Source organism: Bubalus bubalis, chromosome 1 (genome assembly GCF_019923935.1).
Source record: "Bubalus bubalis isolate 160015118507 breed Murrah chromosome 1, NDDB_SH_1, whole genome shotgun sequence".
Classification (NCBI taxonomy): Eukaryota; Metazoa; Chordata; class Mammalia; order Artiodactyla; family Bovidae; genus Bubalus; species Bubalus bubalis.
Window position 1 is genome coordinate 201,875,082 of NC_059157.1, and position 16,041 is coordinate 201,891,122.

Below are 16,041 nucleotides of genomic sequence, written 5' to 3' on the forward strand. Positions count from 1 at the left end.
CCAGCCATTGTCTTTTTGAAGTCAAGTTTTTTCTCCCTGAATCCGCTCCTTGTAATTAAATCTGTTTTCCTCAGATGCTGACAGAGACATAAAAGCCCATCAAGCTTCAGCTGTGTCATAGTGACGCCTACAGAGAAAAACAGCAAAATTCGGAAGGCAAAATCTCGTGAACCTGGTGTCACAAACCAGACTTTGAATCTCGGAGCACCCACCAGAATGCTGAGAATCCTCAAGCACACTGAACACGGACAAACTTCCAATATATTCTAGAAGAGCTACACCCTGGGTGCAGTTAAGGTTAACTCCTGGTGCTTGTCAAGTTCTTTGGTGCTTTATAGGAAACAAGAAAATAAATTTTAAAATTCAAAATCGAATTTATTAGCAATGCATCCAGGCATATGAGCCCCACCACAGTGATTGCTGAATTATAGTATCTAAAATCAGAATGGACAGAACACATTAGGTGAACACAGATGTAGCAATTCTTCGATCTAAATGAACTCCACAAAGATCACGTGGCCGCTTTGCACTTGGCTCGGTCTGCATGTTGTAACTCATCCAGGACATTTCTGATGTTCTCAACACAAACTTCTCCTCTGTGGTGTTTTTTTGATGCAAGATTCCATACGTTTTCAAATTCATCCTCAGAAAGCTTGACACCAATGTTACATAATATCTCTGAAATCTAGGGGGGGAAAACATTGAAGTCAGACCAAGATTTATGGGTATTTTAGTCTGTATTCTTTAAAATATCTTGGTAATATCTAAGACTATGGAGGTTCATCCCTTAAAAAGTGTGTGGATGTGTGTGTGTGGATATGTGTTTGTGTGTGCGCTTGTTGCATATAATAAGCACATACCAAAATTCCAGGCCCATCAGTTCAGGAATCATTTTGTAAATATGAATGAATATGAGGGTGCTCAGCTGTACTAGCCGATAACAAAGCTCCTTTCAAGTCCAGTGTTTCTGATCATGTTAAAGGGAGGCAGCCAGGGACTTCTCGGGCATGCCAGTGGTCAAGACTCTGAGCTTCCAACGCAGGGGGTGCGGGTTCGATCCACAGATAAGTAAAAAACAAATTTAAAAAATTTTAAATAAAGACAGCCAAATTCAAGGAGAAAGAGTAAAAGAGTTAAAGATGGCAGCCTCACTAGATTTGACCTTTATCCCCGTAACCCCTTATGTGTTATCTAAACCCCTAGCATATTAGTTTCTCTTTTTTAAAAATAAGAACATTTATGAAACATCTCTAACTGGCCTGTGTAAACTTTAACCATACTTGTGGGCATCAAATGTCAGAGAGAGAGAGCAAGCTTGAGCAACTGAGCAGACTGAAACCTGAGCATGTTGGAGTTCCCTGGCAGTCCAGTGCTTAGACTCAGGCCTGGGTTCCATCCCTGGTCTGGGGACTGAGATCCCACAAGGCATGGAGCATGGCCAAAAAAAGAAAAACCTGAGTATACTGAAAACTGGGAAACTTTACTAGTCATCTCTCTGCAGTGACAGACAGGAAAAGGGAGAAGGGAAGGGGAGAAACAGGGTTTATATGGTCCAGGGAAAATAAAGAAGGGAGAGAGAAGAACAAGTAGTGGGAAGAAACATTAGAATGAGTGGAGAGGAGAAAAGATCTGGGGGGAAATGAAACTAAGAGAGGAAAAGCATTTACTAGAAGAAAGCACACAGGAGGGAAGCAAAGAAGGAGACGAAAGAACGGTTAGACGGTGAACAGGAAACCCAAGGAAATGGCCCCGCTGCTGCACACACCTCCTGAACGGAACCCTAACAACTAAAAGGTCCCATGGACGTGATGTGTCTTGTGGGAAATTAGCAGTAAAATCAACCACACTCGAGATTCAGAAGAGCAGGGCTGCCAGCAGCGGCAGCTCCAGCAGAGGTTCTGTTCCCACCCAGCGGCGGGGAAGGATGTCCCTGCAGAGTGCGCCTAGGAGGGGTCTTGGGCATCCCAGACCTCCGCCCCGGCTTCCTCCCCTGCTCCTTGGGAGGCATTTGTACTCCATCCTGTGTATTGATAAGCCAACAGAAACCCATCTATGCTAAGGGCTTCCCAGGTGGCGCTAGTGGTAAAGAATCTGCCTGCCAATGCAGGAGAGGCAGGAGACTCAGGTTCCATCCCCAGGTCGGGAAGATCCCCTGGAGAAGGAAATGGCAACCGGCTCCAGTATTCTTGCCTGGAGAATCCCATGGACACAGGAGTCTGGCAGGCTACAGTCCATGGGGTCACAAAGAGTCGGACACAACTGAGCTGAGCGACTGAGCACACACATCTATTCTCAGGGTGATGCTGTTCTCCAACCAGGCCTCGAGGTCCTTTTTTTTTTTTTTTTTAATAAACTTTTCTTACAGCAGTTTAGGTTTCTAGAAAAATTGCAGAAACTACAGAGAGCTCCCATATGCCCCATCACTTGCACCCCCCTTTCCCTTATTACTAATTCTTTTTTTTTTAAACTTTACAAAATTGTATTGGTTTTGCCAAATATTGAAATGAATCCGCCACAGGTATACATGTGTTCCCCATCCTGAACCCTCCTCCCTCCTCCCTCCCCATACCATCCCTCTGGGTCGTCCCAGTGCACCAGCCCCAAGCATCCAGTATCGTCCATCAAACCTGGACTGGCGAGTCGTTTCATACATATTATACATGTTTCAATGTCATTCTCCCAAATCTTCCCACCCTCTCCCTCTCCCATAGAGTCCAAAAGACTGTTCTATACATCAGTGTCTCTTTTGCTGTCTCGTACACAGGGTTATTGTTACCATCTTTCTAAATTCCATATATATGTGTTAGTATACTGTATTGGTGTTTTTCTTTCTGGCTTACTTCACTCTGTATAATAGGCTCCAGTTTCATCCACCTCATTAGAACTGATTCAAATGTATTCTTTTTAATGGCTGAGTAATACTCCATTGTGTATATGTACTAATTCTTTTTAAAAGCTTGTTTATTTGTGGCCGTGCTGGGTCTTCATTGCTGTGCAAGGGCTTTCTCTGCTTGCGGTGTGTTGGCTTCTCAGTGAGGGGATCTCTCTTGTGGTGGAGCTCAGGCTGCAGGGCGCGTGGGGTTCAGTAGCTATGACACGTGAGTCCGGTAGGTGCAGCCCCAGGCTCCAGAGCACAGGCTCAGTAACTGTGTCGCTCAGGCTCGGGAGCACAGACTTAGTAGTCGTGGCTCTCGGGCTTAGCTGTTCACCACATGTGGGATCTTCCTGAACTAGGAATCGAACCCGTGTCCCCTGCGTTGGCAGGATTCTTAACCACTGGAACACCAGGGAAGCCCCTATTAATATCTTTTGCTTTCTTTTTCTGGCTATGCCACATGGCATGTGGGATTTTATTTCCCAGACAGAGATCAAACCCCTGGTGCATTGAAAGTACAGAGGCTTAATCACAGGACCACAAGAAACACTGCATTAAGTGTAGTATATTTGTTACAAGTGATGAGCCAGTATTGATACAGTATTATTAACTGCAGCCCACAGTTCACGCTAAGGTTCACTCTCTGTTGCATAACCTATGGATATTGACAGATGTGTAATGACGTCTATCCACCATTAGGTGGCGGTAGAGTAAAGAACTCGCCAGCCAAGGCAGGAGACAAAAGAGGCGAGAGTTCGATCCCTGGATCCTGAAGATCCCCTGGAGAAGGGAATAGCAATCCACTCCAGTATCTTGCTTGGAGAATCCCATGGACAGAGGAGTCTGGCGAACAACAGTGCATAGGGTCGCAGAGCCGGACACGGCTGAAGCGATTTAGCACACACCATTATGGTATCTCTTTAGGACCCCATGGACTGTAGCCCACCAGGCTCCTCCGTCCATAGAATTCTCCAGGCAAGAAAGAGTACTGGAGTGGGTTGCCATTTCCTTCTCCAGGGGATCTTCCTGACCCAGGGACCAAATCCGGGTCTCCTGCATTACAGGCAGATTCTTTACCATCTGAGCTACTAGGGGAGCCCCTTTATGGTATCATACTGCCTTAAAGATCCTCTGTGCTCCAGCCATTTATCCCCCATCTTCCCTCTGGCACACTGCTCTTCTTACTTCTCCATGGCTTTGCCTTTTCTAGAATATCATTTGGTTGGAATACTATTTGTGCAAGCCTCTGGGTTCTTACTTTCTACCTAGAATCATGAGATAAACAATGACTTACTGGTTAAAAGAATATTTTTTTTTTTTAGTTAAAAGAATTTTAAGCATCAGGAAACAAGCAGGAGATTTTCATTTGTTTTGTCAGCCCTGACAGCCTATTTCATAGGCCCTTTAGAGTGACTGAGGGAAGAGAAAATACAGTCTGTGGGTGTCTCCTCTCCACCATCTCTGTGCTGGGTCGAGGGTCCCTTCCTTGGGACCACCCAGCAAGCATCATCCTGTCTTTCTGCCCAGCCCCTTTCAGTGGGGATGAATTGCTGCAATGAATATCACTAAGTCTGCGAGTTTGTAAGTGAGGGACCCTTCATCTGAAGTCCTGGAAAGCATCTTAGGTCTGTTCACATCATTCCCAGCTCTGGATCTGAGAGTTCAAAGAAGGCGTTGCTCCCTAGATCACAACTCGCCTTCCACAATGGCAGATCCAGACGGGCTACTCTGACCCAGACCTGCTATTACTTCTCAGCCCTCAGAACCCCAGTGGCTATTCTGGCCTAGCTGGTTGCACCTGCTTGAAACCCAGCGTAGGAAGAAGATCACCTGGGGTGTGACGACCACGTTTTCCAAGTGAAAAAAACGAGACGCATGTTGGGCGGACACACAAGAACAGGGCAGAACATTTTAAGCCAGGGCTTGCTGCGATCACCTGAGATAGCAGCTCGCAGAGAAGGCACAGGGCCCTCCTCACACGTACTCGGTGGTTTTTGGAGACCCACGACCACAGGGAGACTCACACAAGGAAGGGACTGAGCATCTTTGCTTTTTAAAAAAAATTATCTTTGGCTGTGCCGGGTCTTCGCTGCTGCATGTGGGCTTTCTCCAGGTGCAGTGGGCAGGTCTCTCCAGTCGCGGTGCGGGGGCTTCTCTCGTTATAGAGCGCGGGCTCCAGAGCGCGGGCCAGTAGCTGCGGTGTGCAGGCTTAGATGCCTCCTGGCATGTGGAATCTCCCCACCAGTGATGGAACCCATGTCCCCTGCATTGGCAGGCGGATTCTTAACCACTGGACCACCAGGGAAGTCCTGGGCCTCTTTGCTTTTACTCAACAAAGAAGAATGTTGAATGTTAGAAAAACATTTTTCTTTTTAGACATAGGTCATGGTGAATATATAACATGAGTGAAATGCCTCTTATCAGAGTAAGTTCTACTTGAAGAATTGTACCAAATATCACAACCAAATCGCACATGATCCTCAGGAATCCTAATTTGAGGGGCTCCTGATGACTTTTATAATATAAGAGCTCAAACAAATAAACCTTTCCATCTTTGTGTGCCAATGTAAAGTTGGCCTTTCTTTCAACCCTTTTGAAATCCCATGCGGTACCTCTTGTTTGGATCTGGTCTTGAAGAAGTCCCTTTCAAAGACCCCTTTCTGGGCAAAGATGGTAGGATGCAGCAGTGAGTAGGCATTTCCCTCCTCACCGTAACTGGTCCTGTCGCTGACTCGGCGAATTAGGGGGGCAGGAATATCCGACCGAATGGTTGGAACGCCAAAAGTGGGGTAACCTAGGACATCAATCGAGGGGGAAAAACAGACATTCTAAATATAGCAGCTGCCACTGAGCACTGGAAACGTGGCCAGTCCAAACTGAGATGTGCTGTGAGTGTAAAACACACAATTTCAAAGATTTAGGCAGTACCCAAAGAAAGAATGTGGAACATTTAATTAGTCATCTTATATTGATTCCTTGTTGAGATGGCAATGCTTTGGAGATACATATTGTGTATTATATGTACATACAATAGTACAAATATGTACTATTTAAAAGAACACTTTTGGCTGCTCCATGTGGCTCTCAGGATCTTAGTTCCCTAACCAGGTATTGAATCTGGGCCACAGCTGAGACAGCACCGAGTCCTAGCCACTGGGCCGCCAGGGAATTCCCAATATACTATTAAAGTTAATTGCACTTGTTTCTTTTTCTTAATGTGGCTACTAAAAAATTTTAAATACATATGATGACGATTGTATTTCTGTTGGACAGGGCTATTCCACAGAGAACAGTGAGATCTCATCACAACAGAATGTAAAGTGTGTCTATGAAATCCAGTAAAGAAAAACGTGTAAATCCTTAATCATGGCCTTACTCCAAAAAAGGGATCTTAACCGACATAAAAGAGCCTTTCTAAATAACCAGCATTCATCATGATTGGTACTGAGATTCCGGGGTCTATGAGTTGAATTGTATCCTCCCCAGACTCTAATGTTAAAGTCCTAACCCTAGTACCTCAAGAGGTGACCTTATTTGGAAATAGGGTCACCGCGAGAATAATTAAAATGTGGTCATACTGGAGAAGGACGGACCCTTGGTCCAATATGCCTGGAGTTCTTATAAAAAGGGGACGCGGGGGCACAGACACTCACATGGGAGAAACCCACATGAAGATGAAGGCAGAGATTGGGGTGACGCAGCAGAAAGCGAGCAGCACCAAAGACTGCCAACAAACACCCAGAAGCCAGGATGGGGCCTGGAGAAATGGCCCCCTCACAGCCTCAGAAGGAAGCCAGCCTGACAACACCCTGATCTCAGACTTCCGGCCATCGTGGAATCACGCATTTCTTTTTTTCTTTTTTTAAAATTTTATTTAAATTAATTTTTCTTGCAATACAGTTGCTTCACAACACTGTGTTAGTTTCTACTGCAACAGCAAAGTGAATCTGAGTGGTGACCTAAATAGGAAGGAAATCCAAAAAAGAGATGATCCATCTCTGCTGTCTAACCATTCAGTTTGTGGTATTTGCTGCGACAGCCCTAGCAGATTAACAGACGGAGAATGAGAACGAAGGAGCTGCTCTCCAACAGCTCCTCAAATTTTGAGGGGAAATCTGTTTTTAGCTAAGAATCACTTGATTTAAGTCTCCTACCACTTGGGACTCCCCTGGTGGTCCAGTGGTTAAGACTCCAGGCTCTCAATGTGGGGGCATCAGTGTGACCCCTGGTCAGGAAACTAAAACCCCACATGCTTCATGGTGCAGCCAAAAAAAAAAGTCTCCTACCACTTGCTGAATTCTGAATTCTGACAGTATCTAACATTCGGGGTTCTGAGCTATAATGGTTTCAATTTCATTATCACAGAGACAATCATTTCACTTGGGTCACCATGAACACTAGCTCAATTCAGCCTATATCTAGTAAGCCCCCCCTGGGTCCTTAGAACACAGAGTTGAATGAAAGGTCCTAGGCTTTGAGAAAGTAAGAGCCTAATGGAGGCTGGGGACAGCCAAGGGCAGACCCTTCTGCATTTGCTGCTCCTTTTAAAACTCAGCATATAAGGTAACAAACTTACAAGTGCAAGGAACAGCGCCTACGACCGCACTGATCTCGGAAGAAGTCGTCTTGTAGCGATCAGAAACTTTATCGCTTGGCCTCAGAAGTGTCCGCAGAGTCTTTTCTGAGCTCCCTGGTTCTTTTAAGACAATATCTTCAGGCTTTAACAGGAGAGCTGGTTCAGATTCTTCTACATTAGCCTCAGCAGGGTTTGCACAATCCGATTTTCTACCTTCAAACAAAGGAAAACGGGGGAAAAGTACAGGACAAAGTTACAACCCAGGGCTCGCCCTGTAGCAAGGTGAGTTTTCGCAGTTAGTCTCTTCTTGCTGGTGAAAAGGGAGGCTGAGCTGGTGCAGACACTTCACTGACACCAGAACTCGCTCTGGAAGCACAAGTTCATACACCAGGAAATGTGAACAACGTCTAAAATTTCTATTCACCACCCTGCTCATTTCACTCTAAAGCTTTTAAGTGTGAAACACCAAAAGAAAACAGAAAACATTTTTTCTTTCCTTTTTTTAAAATTAGAGCTCATTTTCATATTTGACTCGAACACAAGATTACCAGAGCTGTTCCTAGGACTAGGCCCTGGGAAAGGTAAGAGATGTATTTGGAGTGGATCGCGGCGGGGGGACGCCACGCACTGCGACATTTGGAGGAGTGAGGAGAACTCGCTGTGCGCGCCCACTTCTACAAATAGCCCCCTCCAAGTCAGCGTACAAAAGAAAACCCTGAGGTGCGGCTCTCATGCTAAGACTCGGCCTCTCCCGCAGCCGCGCTCCGCGGAAGCAGCTCCGCGGCCGAGGACTCAGTCCTGACGCAGCGTCTCCCGGACCGGAAGTGCGCCGCCTGCGCCAGGGGGCGCGCGGCCGCCCGCGGGAGGGGCCGAGGGGCGGGGCGGGAGGGGCCGAGGGGAGGGGCGGGGCGGGAGGAGCCGAGGGGAGGGGCGGGGCGGGAGGAGCCGAGGGGCGGGGCGGGAGGGGCCGAGGGGCGGGGCGGGAGGGGTCGAGGGGCGGGGCGGGAGGGGCCGAGGGGAGGGGCGGGGCGGGAGGAGCCGAGGGGAGGGGCGGGGCGGGAGGGGCCGAGGGGAGGGACGGGGCGGGAGGAGCCGAGGGGCGGGGCGGGAGGAGCCGAGGGGCGGGGCGGGAGGGGCCGAGGGGAGGGGCGGGGCGGGAGGAGCCGAGGGGCGGGGCGGGAGGGGCCGAGGGGCGGGGCGGGAGGGGTCGAGGGGCGGGGCGGGAGGGGCCGAGGGGAGGGGCGGGGCGGGAGGAGCCGAGGGGAGGGGCGGGGCGGGAGGGGCCGAGGGGAGGGACGGGGCGGGAGGAGCCGAGGGGCGGGGCGGGAGGGGCCGAGGGGCGGGGCGGGAGGGGCCGAGGGGAGGGGCGGGGCGGGAGGAGCCGAGGGGCGGGGCGGGAGGGGCCGAGGGGCGGGGCGGGAGGGGTCGAGGGGCGGGGCGGGAGGGGCCGAGGGGAGGGGCGGGGCGGGAGGAGCCGAGGGGCGGGGCGGGAGGAGCCGAGGGGAGGGGCGGGGCGGGAGGGGCCGAGGGGCGGGGCGGGAGGAGCCGAGGGGAGGGGCGGGGCGGGAGGGGCCGAGGGGAGGGGCGGGGCGGGAGGGGCCGAGGGGAGGGGCGGGGCGGGAGGGGCCGAGGGGAGGGGCGGGGCGCGAGGGCGGGCGGCGCCCGGCGGCCGCTCGGGACCGGAAGACACCTGAGGCCCGTCCCTCCCTCAGCTCCTGCGGCCGTGGCCCCGAAAGCGTCAGGCCCCGGGTTCCAGATCCTCTAATCCCCTTCTCGCGCCGCTTCTCCTAAAGGCAGAAATCCGGAACAAGTATGACAAGTTTTTAGAAAACTTCCAGAAAGCCAGCTCCTTGAAGAACTCAACGCCTTTTCTCTAGCCGACGGCGCTGGGAGAGACCATTCCTGAGCCCCTGCTGACTGACCCTTCAGCCACTATCTTGGAAGAAAAGGAAAGAGGAAAAACCCCAAAACCTCCACTGAAAAGGGCTGCTGAAGTCAGGACCCCAAAACCAGCAGCAATTTGAGGAACCATCTGGTTTGAAAACAGGCTTCTGCTTTCCCCGCTACTGCATGAGTTGTGCCAAGAAGACTGTCACCCTCTGCTTATCTCTGAGAGGACTAGGGGCGAGCTGTTTTCTATAAGAAGCTTCATTAGGTAGAAAAGATCTTCCTGCTCTCCTTCTAGTGGATAGAGTAGAAAAACCGTCCCAGAAACTGGTAAGGGCACCCATCCTCAATAAAGCCCAAAATGTGGCATTGGCTTTGCAGAAATAAAAGTGAAAACTTTTTAGAGGAAGAGATATTCCAAGAGCAGATAAAAATGCAAACAACCTTTTAAAAGGTAATCATCTCTAATAATCCAGACTTGAAAATTAAAGCAAATGAGGTGTCATTATATAACAACTAAATTACCAGAATGTTTGAAATAACACTCAATGGTAGCTAGATTAGAGTAAAACCTTCTCACAGTCTTGACTGATAAAATTGCAAATGGGTACAATCATTGAAAAAGGCAAAATGAAAACAGTTACTTCTGGGACAAAAATGACATTCATAAGAAATGAGATATAATTAGAAACAGAAAGCCTTCTGAAAGATGATAATCGTTATATGGTCACTCATATTACTCTTGAAATATTTGGAAATAACCTAAGTTTTAGAGAGTGAGGAAATGGTTTAGTAATTTACAATACATCAGTGTGAAGGAACTGAAAATGAAGTTTACAGAAATCGTGAAAGTATCTCTTCGTTCCATAGAAATTTGAGACCTAAGTTTATTTGAAGCCAAATAAAAATGGTACATTCACTGTGATTTTAGCTATTTTAAAATATTTCCATACACGCTTGCACAAATGTATTCCTACATGTGTATATATCTATATGTGGTTAGTGATGCAGGAAGATATTATGTAAACATGAAAATGTTTGAATAAAAGTCAAGATTAGGGTTGTCCTTTTCTTAAAAAATGTAAAAGATCAAATTCTGTTTTACAATTGACTTTTCCAGGGAAGGGAAGCTAATTTCTCTAAGAATATGGTTTTCAAACATCTTTCTTAAGAACCCTCTTTCATATTTTGGGTTTCTGTGTAAATTGCTTTGCTCATAATTGTTTTCTTTTGAGTAAGTAATACATAATTCCAAACTCAAGAGATAAAAAAACAGACTGTCCCTTAGCAACCTATCCCTACCTCACCTCCCCAGAAATAATAAATGTTATCAGATTCTTTCCTGTCCTTCCACTTATACTCTATGCATGAAAAAGAAATATGTATATATGTGCATATTTTTAAATACATAATATTAAAGTTGACAAGAGTTGAACTCCCAGGACAAAGAAAACATGTAAGTACATTTAAGAATTTAGCAAACCTTCAAAAATTAAATACCTTTAATGAGGACCCGCTCTTCATACTCTTTAAGGGGGGTTTTATCTTTCCAGGTAAGAAAATTCGCAAATTCGAGGTAGTTAATCAGCCCGTCTTTATCCACATCACAGTATTCAAATAGCTGGTCCAGGAGCTTCTCGTCTAAGTGCAAGCTGGCCTGGTCACACGCTTCCTGAAGCTCAGCTTTGTCTATCACCCCATCTCCCTTCTGTTAGACACAAAGCAAGAAAAGGTGACGTGAGCATTGTCTTCAAGAGCAGAAGTGGGCAATGTCTGTTATTTTCCTTGAGAAAAAAAAAAGTCTATCACATAAATTCCAAGAATCTGTCTTATTTTTCACATAGTAGTAGCTAGTAGCTCAGTCGTGTCCGACTCTTTGCGACCACATGGACTGTAGCCTCTCAGGCTCCTCCGTCCATGGGATTTTCCAGGCAAGAGTGCTGGAGTGGATTGCCATTTGCTTCTCCAGGGGATCTTCCCAACCCAGGAATCCAACACGGATCTCCCACATTGCAGGCAGACGCTTTACCGTCTGAGCCACCAGGGAAGCCCCCTATTTGGTTTTTTTTTTTTTTTTTTTTCACATAAGAAGAGTCAGTCTTTAAGCGAGATTGGTCCTCATTGTGTCCATCTGATATGTACCCAGTAATTTCAACCCTTTGTTCATTTTAGGATCTTTGTCTTTAAATCATGCTGCCTACACTCTGGTGGAATAGGCCCAAGCATGATCCATGCTTGACATTTCATTTGACCAGCACTATATACTTCCCACAACGTCCTACAACTTTCCATGCTTCCAAAGCTTTGAAAACCTCTGGTTCCAACTGGGCAGCCCATGGTCCTCCACGCCACTGCCTGATAAAGAGGAGAAAGTGGCAAGTGGATGCAGGCCAAGCACAGGGAGGTGGGTTCAAAGACAGCTGCCTCTGGGGAACTCCCTGGCGGTACAGTGAGCAGTTAAGACTCCACACTTCTTCCACTGAAGGGAACATGGGTTCAATTCCTGGTCAAGGATCTAAGATCCCGCCGCACTCTAGCTATTAACACTCCCCTGGGCAAGAGGGGCAGTTTCCACCAGTTTCAGACAACAGTTAAAGACAGAAGCACTTAAAGTGAGCTGCAAAGCAGGAAAGGGAAATTTAGAAAGGCTGTAGGCAGAACTCGGAGAAGGCACTGGCACCCCACTCCAGTACTCTTGCCTGGAAAATCCCATGGACAGAGGAGCCTGGAAGGCTGCAGTCCATGGGGTCGCTGAGGGTTGGACACGACTGAGCAACTTCACTTTCACTTTTCACTTTCATGCATTGGAGAAGAAAATGGCAACCCACTCCAATGTTCTTGCCTGGAGAATCCCAGGGACGGTGGAGCCTGGTGGGCTGCCGTCTATGGGGTCCCACAGAGTCAGACACAACTGAAGTGGCTTAGTAGTAGTAGGCAAAACTGGCTACACTTGGAGGGGTGAGGACCTGGAGCGGGGGATGCTTGCTAAGGAGGAATGGCCAGAGCGGGGCGTCTTACCACTCAGCCCTGCTGCAGCCTGTCAAGCCCACCTTAAATCCACCCGCCGCTGACTGTGAAAGGTCCAAGCCTCCCTACCAGGGGCCACAAGGGAGCTTTGCCCTCTAGAGAGACTTCCCTGAGATAGACAAACTCCCAAGGGAAACCATGAGTGACTCACTGACTAGCATTCGGCTCCTAGGCCCAGAGTTGGAGTCACAATGCTCACGAAGGCAATCCCTTGGAAAATGAGAAACTGACCCAGTGAATTCCAGATGAATTCTAGATAAATTCCTGCAGCCCGACCCACAGGCCTGGATAAGGATCCTAACCCTCCTGTTGAAACAGAATTAGGATGTAAAATATATTATCTTGGCAGGGAGCTGCAATGTCCTGGATAAAGCAGACTGCTTCATTAAATTCTCTGCTGTATGCCCAAGTCAACAAAAAATGCAGACCCCACAGTCCTAACAAAAGCAATGGGGGGACAAGGGGGATGGCTGTTGAATCAAGGGTCCCCCAAACTAAAATAGATGGTGGCGATAATGAAAATAAATGCTTCTTACCAAGGACAGAGCCACTTCTGCCTCTGCATCCTTTATTTCTCTCTCCCCCACACTCAAAACCCAGCTGTTCTAAGGAGGACGTTGACTCGGTGTGAGCCAAAGTCTGCTCACATGGACAAAGTCCTACACGTGGACATCACCAGATGGTCAACACCGAAATCAGAGTGATTATATCCTTTGCAGCCAAAGATGGAGAAGCTCTATACAGTCAGCAAAAACACTGAGGACATTGAGGTGTGACACCTCACACAAAGGTGTTAGGGTTAGGTGTGAGCCAAAGTCCCCTTGTCCCCAGGGGGACTACGGGCCAGAGGTATCTGTGCAACTTCAGGGGGCAGGGACTCAAACTGCTATGGCGTCATAGGCTGTGGGTGCCAAAGCTGGCGTCCCACTCAGTCTGTAACAAGCAGAGGTGTCAGGAATCCGCTGGTGGGGGTTAGGCAGGGTTGTTCAAAGTGGAGAAGGAAAGTTCAAGGTGCATCATTTCTGTGGCTTCCACTGCTGGATGCATAATTGTGTTGCTGCTCTCCATACCCGTCTGGGGCATGTTCCAGCCCTTCTGACCAGAAGCCACAGGGAGACAAGCTAGGACTTTGGGGGCTCACAGCTCTCGAGACCCTTTGAACTGCAAGTCTCTATGAAAAAGCGTTTCATGAACCTGAAACCCAGGGTCCTCACTGGTCTGCTGTGGCTTTCAACCTCAGTGAGAGCTATGAAGGACCAAAACAAGCAGTCGCTCTCCTCAGGGGGTGGACTGCTGCTGCTGCTAAGTCGCCTCAGTCGTGTCCGACTCTGTGCGACCCCATAGACAGCAGCCCACCAGGCTCCCCTGTCCCTGGGATTCTCCAGGCAAGAACACTGGAGTGGGTTGCCATTTCCTTCTCCAATGCGTGAAAGTGAAGTCATTCAGTCATGTCCGACTCTTAGCAACCCCATGGACTGCAGCCTATCAGGGTCCTCCTGTTCATGGGATTTTCCAGGCAAGAGTACTGGAGTGAGTAGCCATTTCCTTCTCCATCGGTAGGTGGAACTCGTTTACTTTCATGGGTCCAGCCAGCACTCCCCTTGAACCTGTATATTTTTACTGACTCTTGAATTGTTGCCAGTGTTTTGGATGCCACATGGAAAACTACAGATTGGAAGATTAAAGACACCTCTTTTCGAGTCAGAGATCTATAGATCAACAGAGGAATGGATAAAGAAGCTATGGTACATATATTCAATGGGATATTACTCAGCAACAAAAAAGAACAAAATAATGCCATGTTTGTAGCAACATGGATGGGCCTAGAGATTGTCATACTGAGTGAAGTGAATCAGACACAGAAAGACAAATATCATATGATATCACTTATATGTGGTATCTAAACAAAAGGAGGAGGTACAAATGAACTTATTTACAAAACAGAAGTAGAGTCAGGAATGTAGAAAACAAACTTTTGGTTCCCAGGTGATGGAGGCAAAGAGATAAACTGGGGACTGAGAATGACATATACACACTCTGTGTGTGCTAAGTCACTTCTGTCATGTCTGACTCTTTGTGACCCTGTGGACTGTAGCCCGCCAGGCTCCACTGTCCAGGCAAGCACACTGGAGTGGGTTGCCATTTCCTTCTCCAACCTGAACACGTTATACACCTGAAACTAACACATTATAAATGAACTTTACTCCAATAAAAATTTTTAAAAAAGAAAACCATGGAAACAATTCACAGCTGCTGAGTGAACCATCCAAGTAATTCATACAGCTGCCCATGATAAGGGTCCATCCTCCTGTAAGGATGGCTGGGATCAAGCTTCAGATGGAGCCTGAACCACCCAGGGGGCCACCGTCACTGCCGGGATCCGTCCTTGCACCAGACATGGCGGTACAGTTACCCTCAGACTGGGCGCCACGTAAAGCCGCCGGCCCGAGCAGAGGCTGCCACCACATGCTGAACTCGCGACTCCGGCCGCCAGCGGACCCGTTTGTCTCGCGGTGAGAGAGGCGCCGCGCACGAGGCACTGCCCCCCGCTCCGGCCACACTGACGACGTGAACCTGCGTCCCCTCCCAGAGCTGCTGGCGGCGCCTGTCGCTGCTGACACGGCTTCAACTTACGGAGTCGCTATTTCAGGCCAGTGAGCCAGCTCCAGTCACAGAAGCGCGGCCCGTGGGGTGCATCTGAGTCACGCGCTCTGCCTTCCGGCCCCTTTTCAGCCTGGCGGTGGCACGACTTGCAGCACAGAGGCTCCTCTGCGATGAGCCGTCAGTCCAGACACTCAATGAGCCCTCCCTGCCCCCAGGCACCCACGGCTGAGCCTTGGGACTGCCTTCTCAAAGCCATCTCCCTTCCTCCCCAGCTCCTGGCTCACACATCTGAGTAGACCTATGTTGTCACTGACGGAACTGTTCCCTAAAAGGAATCTTCCCATCCCAGCTACTTCCTGGATAATAATTAGAATAAAAGGAGTTGGAATGACACATACAAATTTTGAAAATCTAAGACTCTGCTGTGACCATTCTTGGACATGATGAGTCTTTGTGTTGTTTTTTTTTTCTTCCCTTCTAGATTTTACATTCCCTGAGTAAAAAGCCTGCACATTATCTGGAATAATTTTTGATGTACTATGAGTGTTCAGCAAATAACAGTATTAATCCTCTAAGCCAAGAAGATTCATTTAGGAAATCACAGTTTATTTGTTCTGTTTTGTTTTGCTTTTCAATTAAATTAAATCTGGGCACTCAACAATATAAGATTCAAACAATCAAAAACCATCCTACAGCTGCACCAGGAAGACCCCCATCTTATTACCCTTGCAGAAAAAAGCTCCTCAAGGACCCTGAGCTCTATGCCGTGCGTGTTAACAGTTAACTATTTAAAAGGTGTATCAGCATTGAAGAATTCTCAGTAATTTTCTTCCTGCTTAATTTAATTTTATCATAAGGAATGTGCCTGGTGGTTCACTAAGATAATCAACAGCTATTAAGATGATCGTCTTGCCTATAATTACATGTAAAATGAAGTTTCAGAAAGGAGAGCACTGCGCATCCTGCAAGTCCCCTTATTCACGTCGCTAGCGTGTGGATTCTCCAGTGTCATCTCTGTAGATCCTCAGAGTTGAATACAGTTAAAAATATACTTGTTCAGAAATGAATCAGT

At 48.0% G+C, this 16,041-nt stretch overlaps 1 protein-coding gene across 4 annotated transcripts in view; it reads right to left on the minus strand.

The window, feature by feature from the left end:
• Positions 1-352: 352 nt before the first annotated feature.
• Positions 353-16,041, minus strand: part of EFHB (EF-hand domain family member B) — a 64,321-nt gene continuing 48,632 nt past the window's right edge. For 2 of the 4 annotated variants that reach the window (XM_006071956.4, XM_006071957.4), the window contains 4 exons: positions 10,839-11,046; positions 7,452-7,664; positions 5,488-5,669; positions 353-685 (listed from right to left, as the gene is read on the minus strand). In XM_006071956.4, the coding sequence (XP_006072018.3) occupies positions 512-685; positions 5,488-5,669; positions 7,452-7,664; positions 10,839-11,046 (777 nt within the window). In that variant the 3' untranslated portion in view covers positions 353-511. Of the gene's footprint in view, positions 686-5,487; positions 5,670-6,515; positions 6,835-7,451; positions 7,665-10,838; positions 11,047-16,041 lie in introns of those variants that run through there. The other 2 variants (XM_044948741.2, XM_025294257.3) reach the window with 2 other exon arrangements.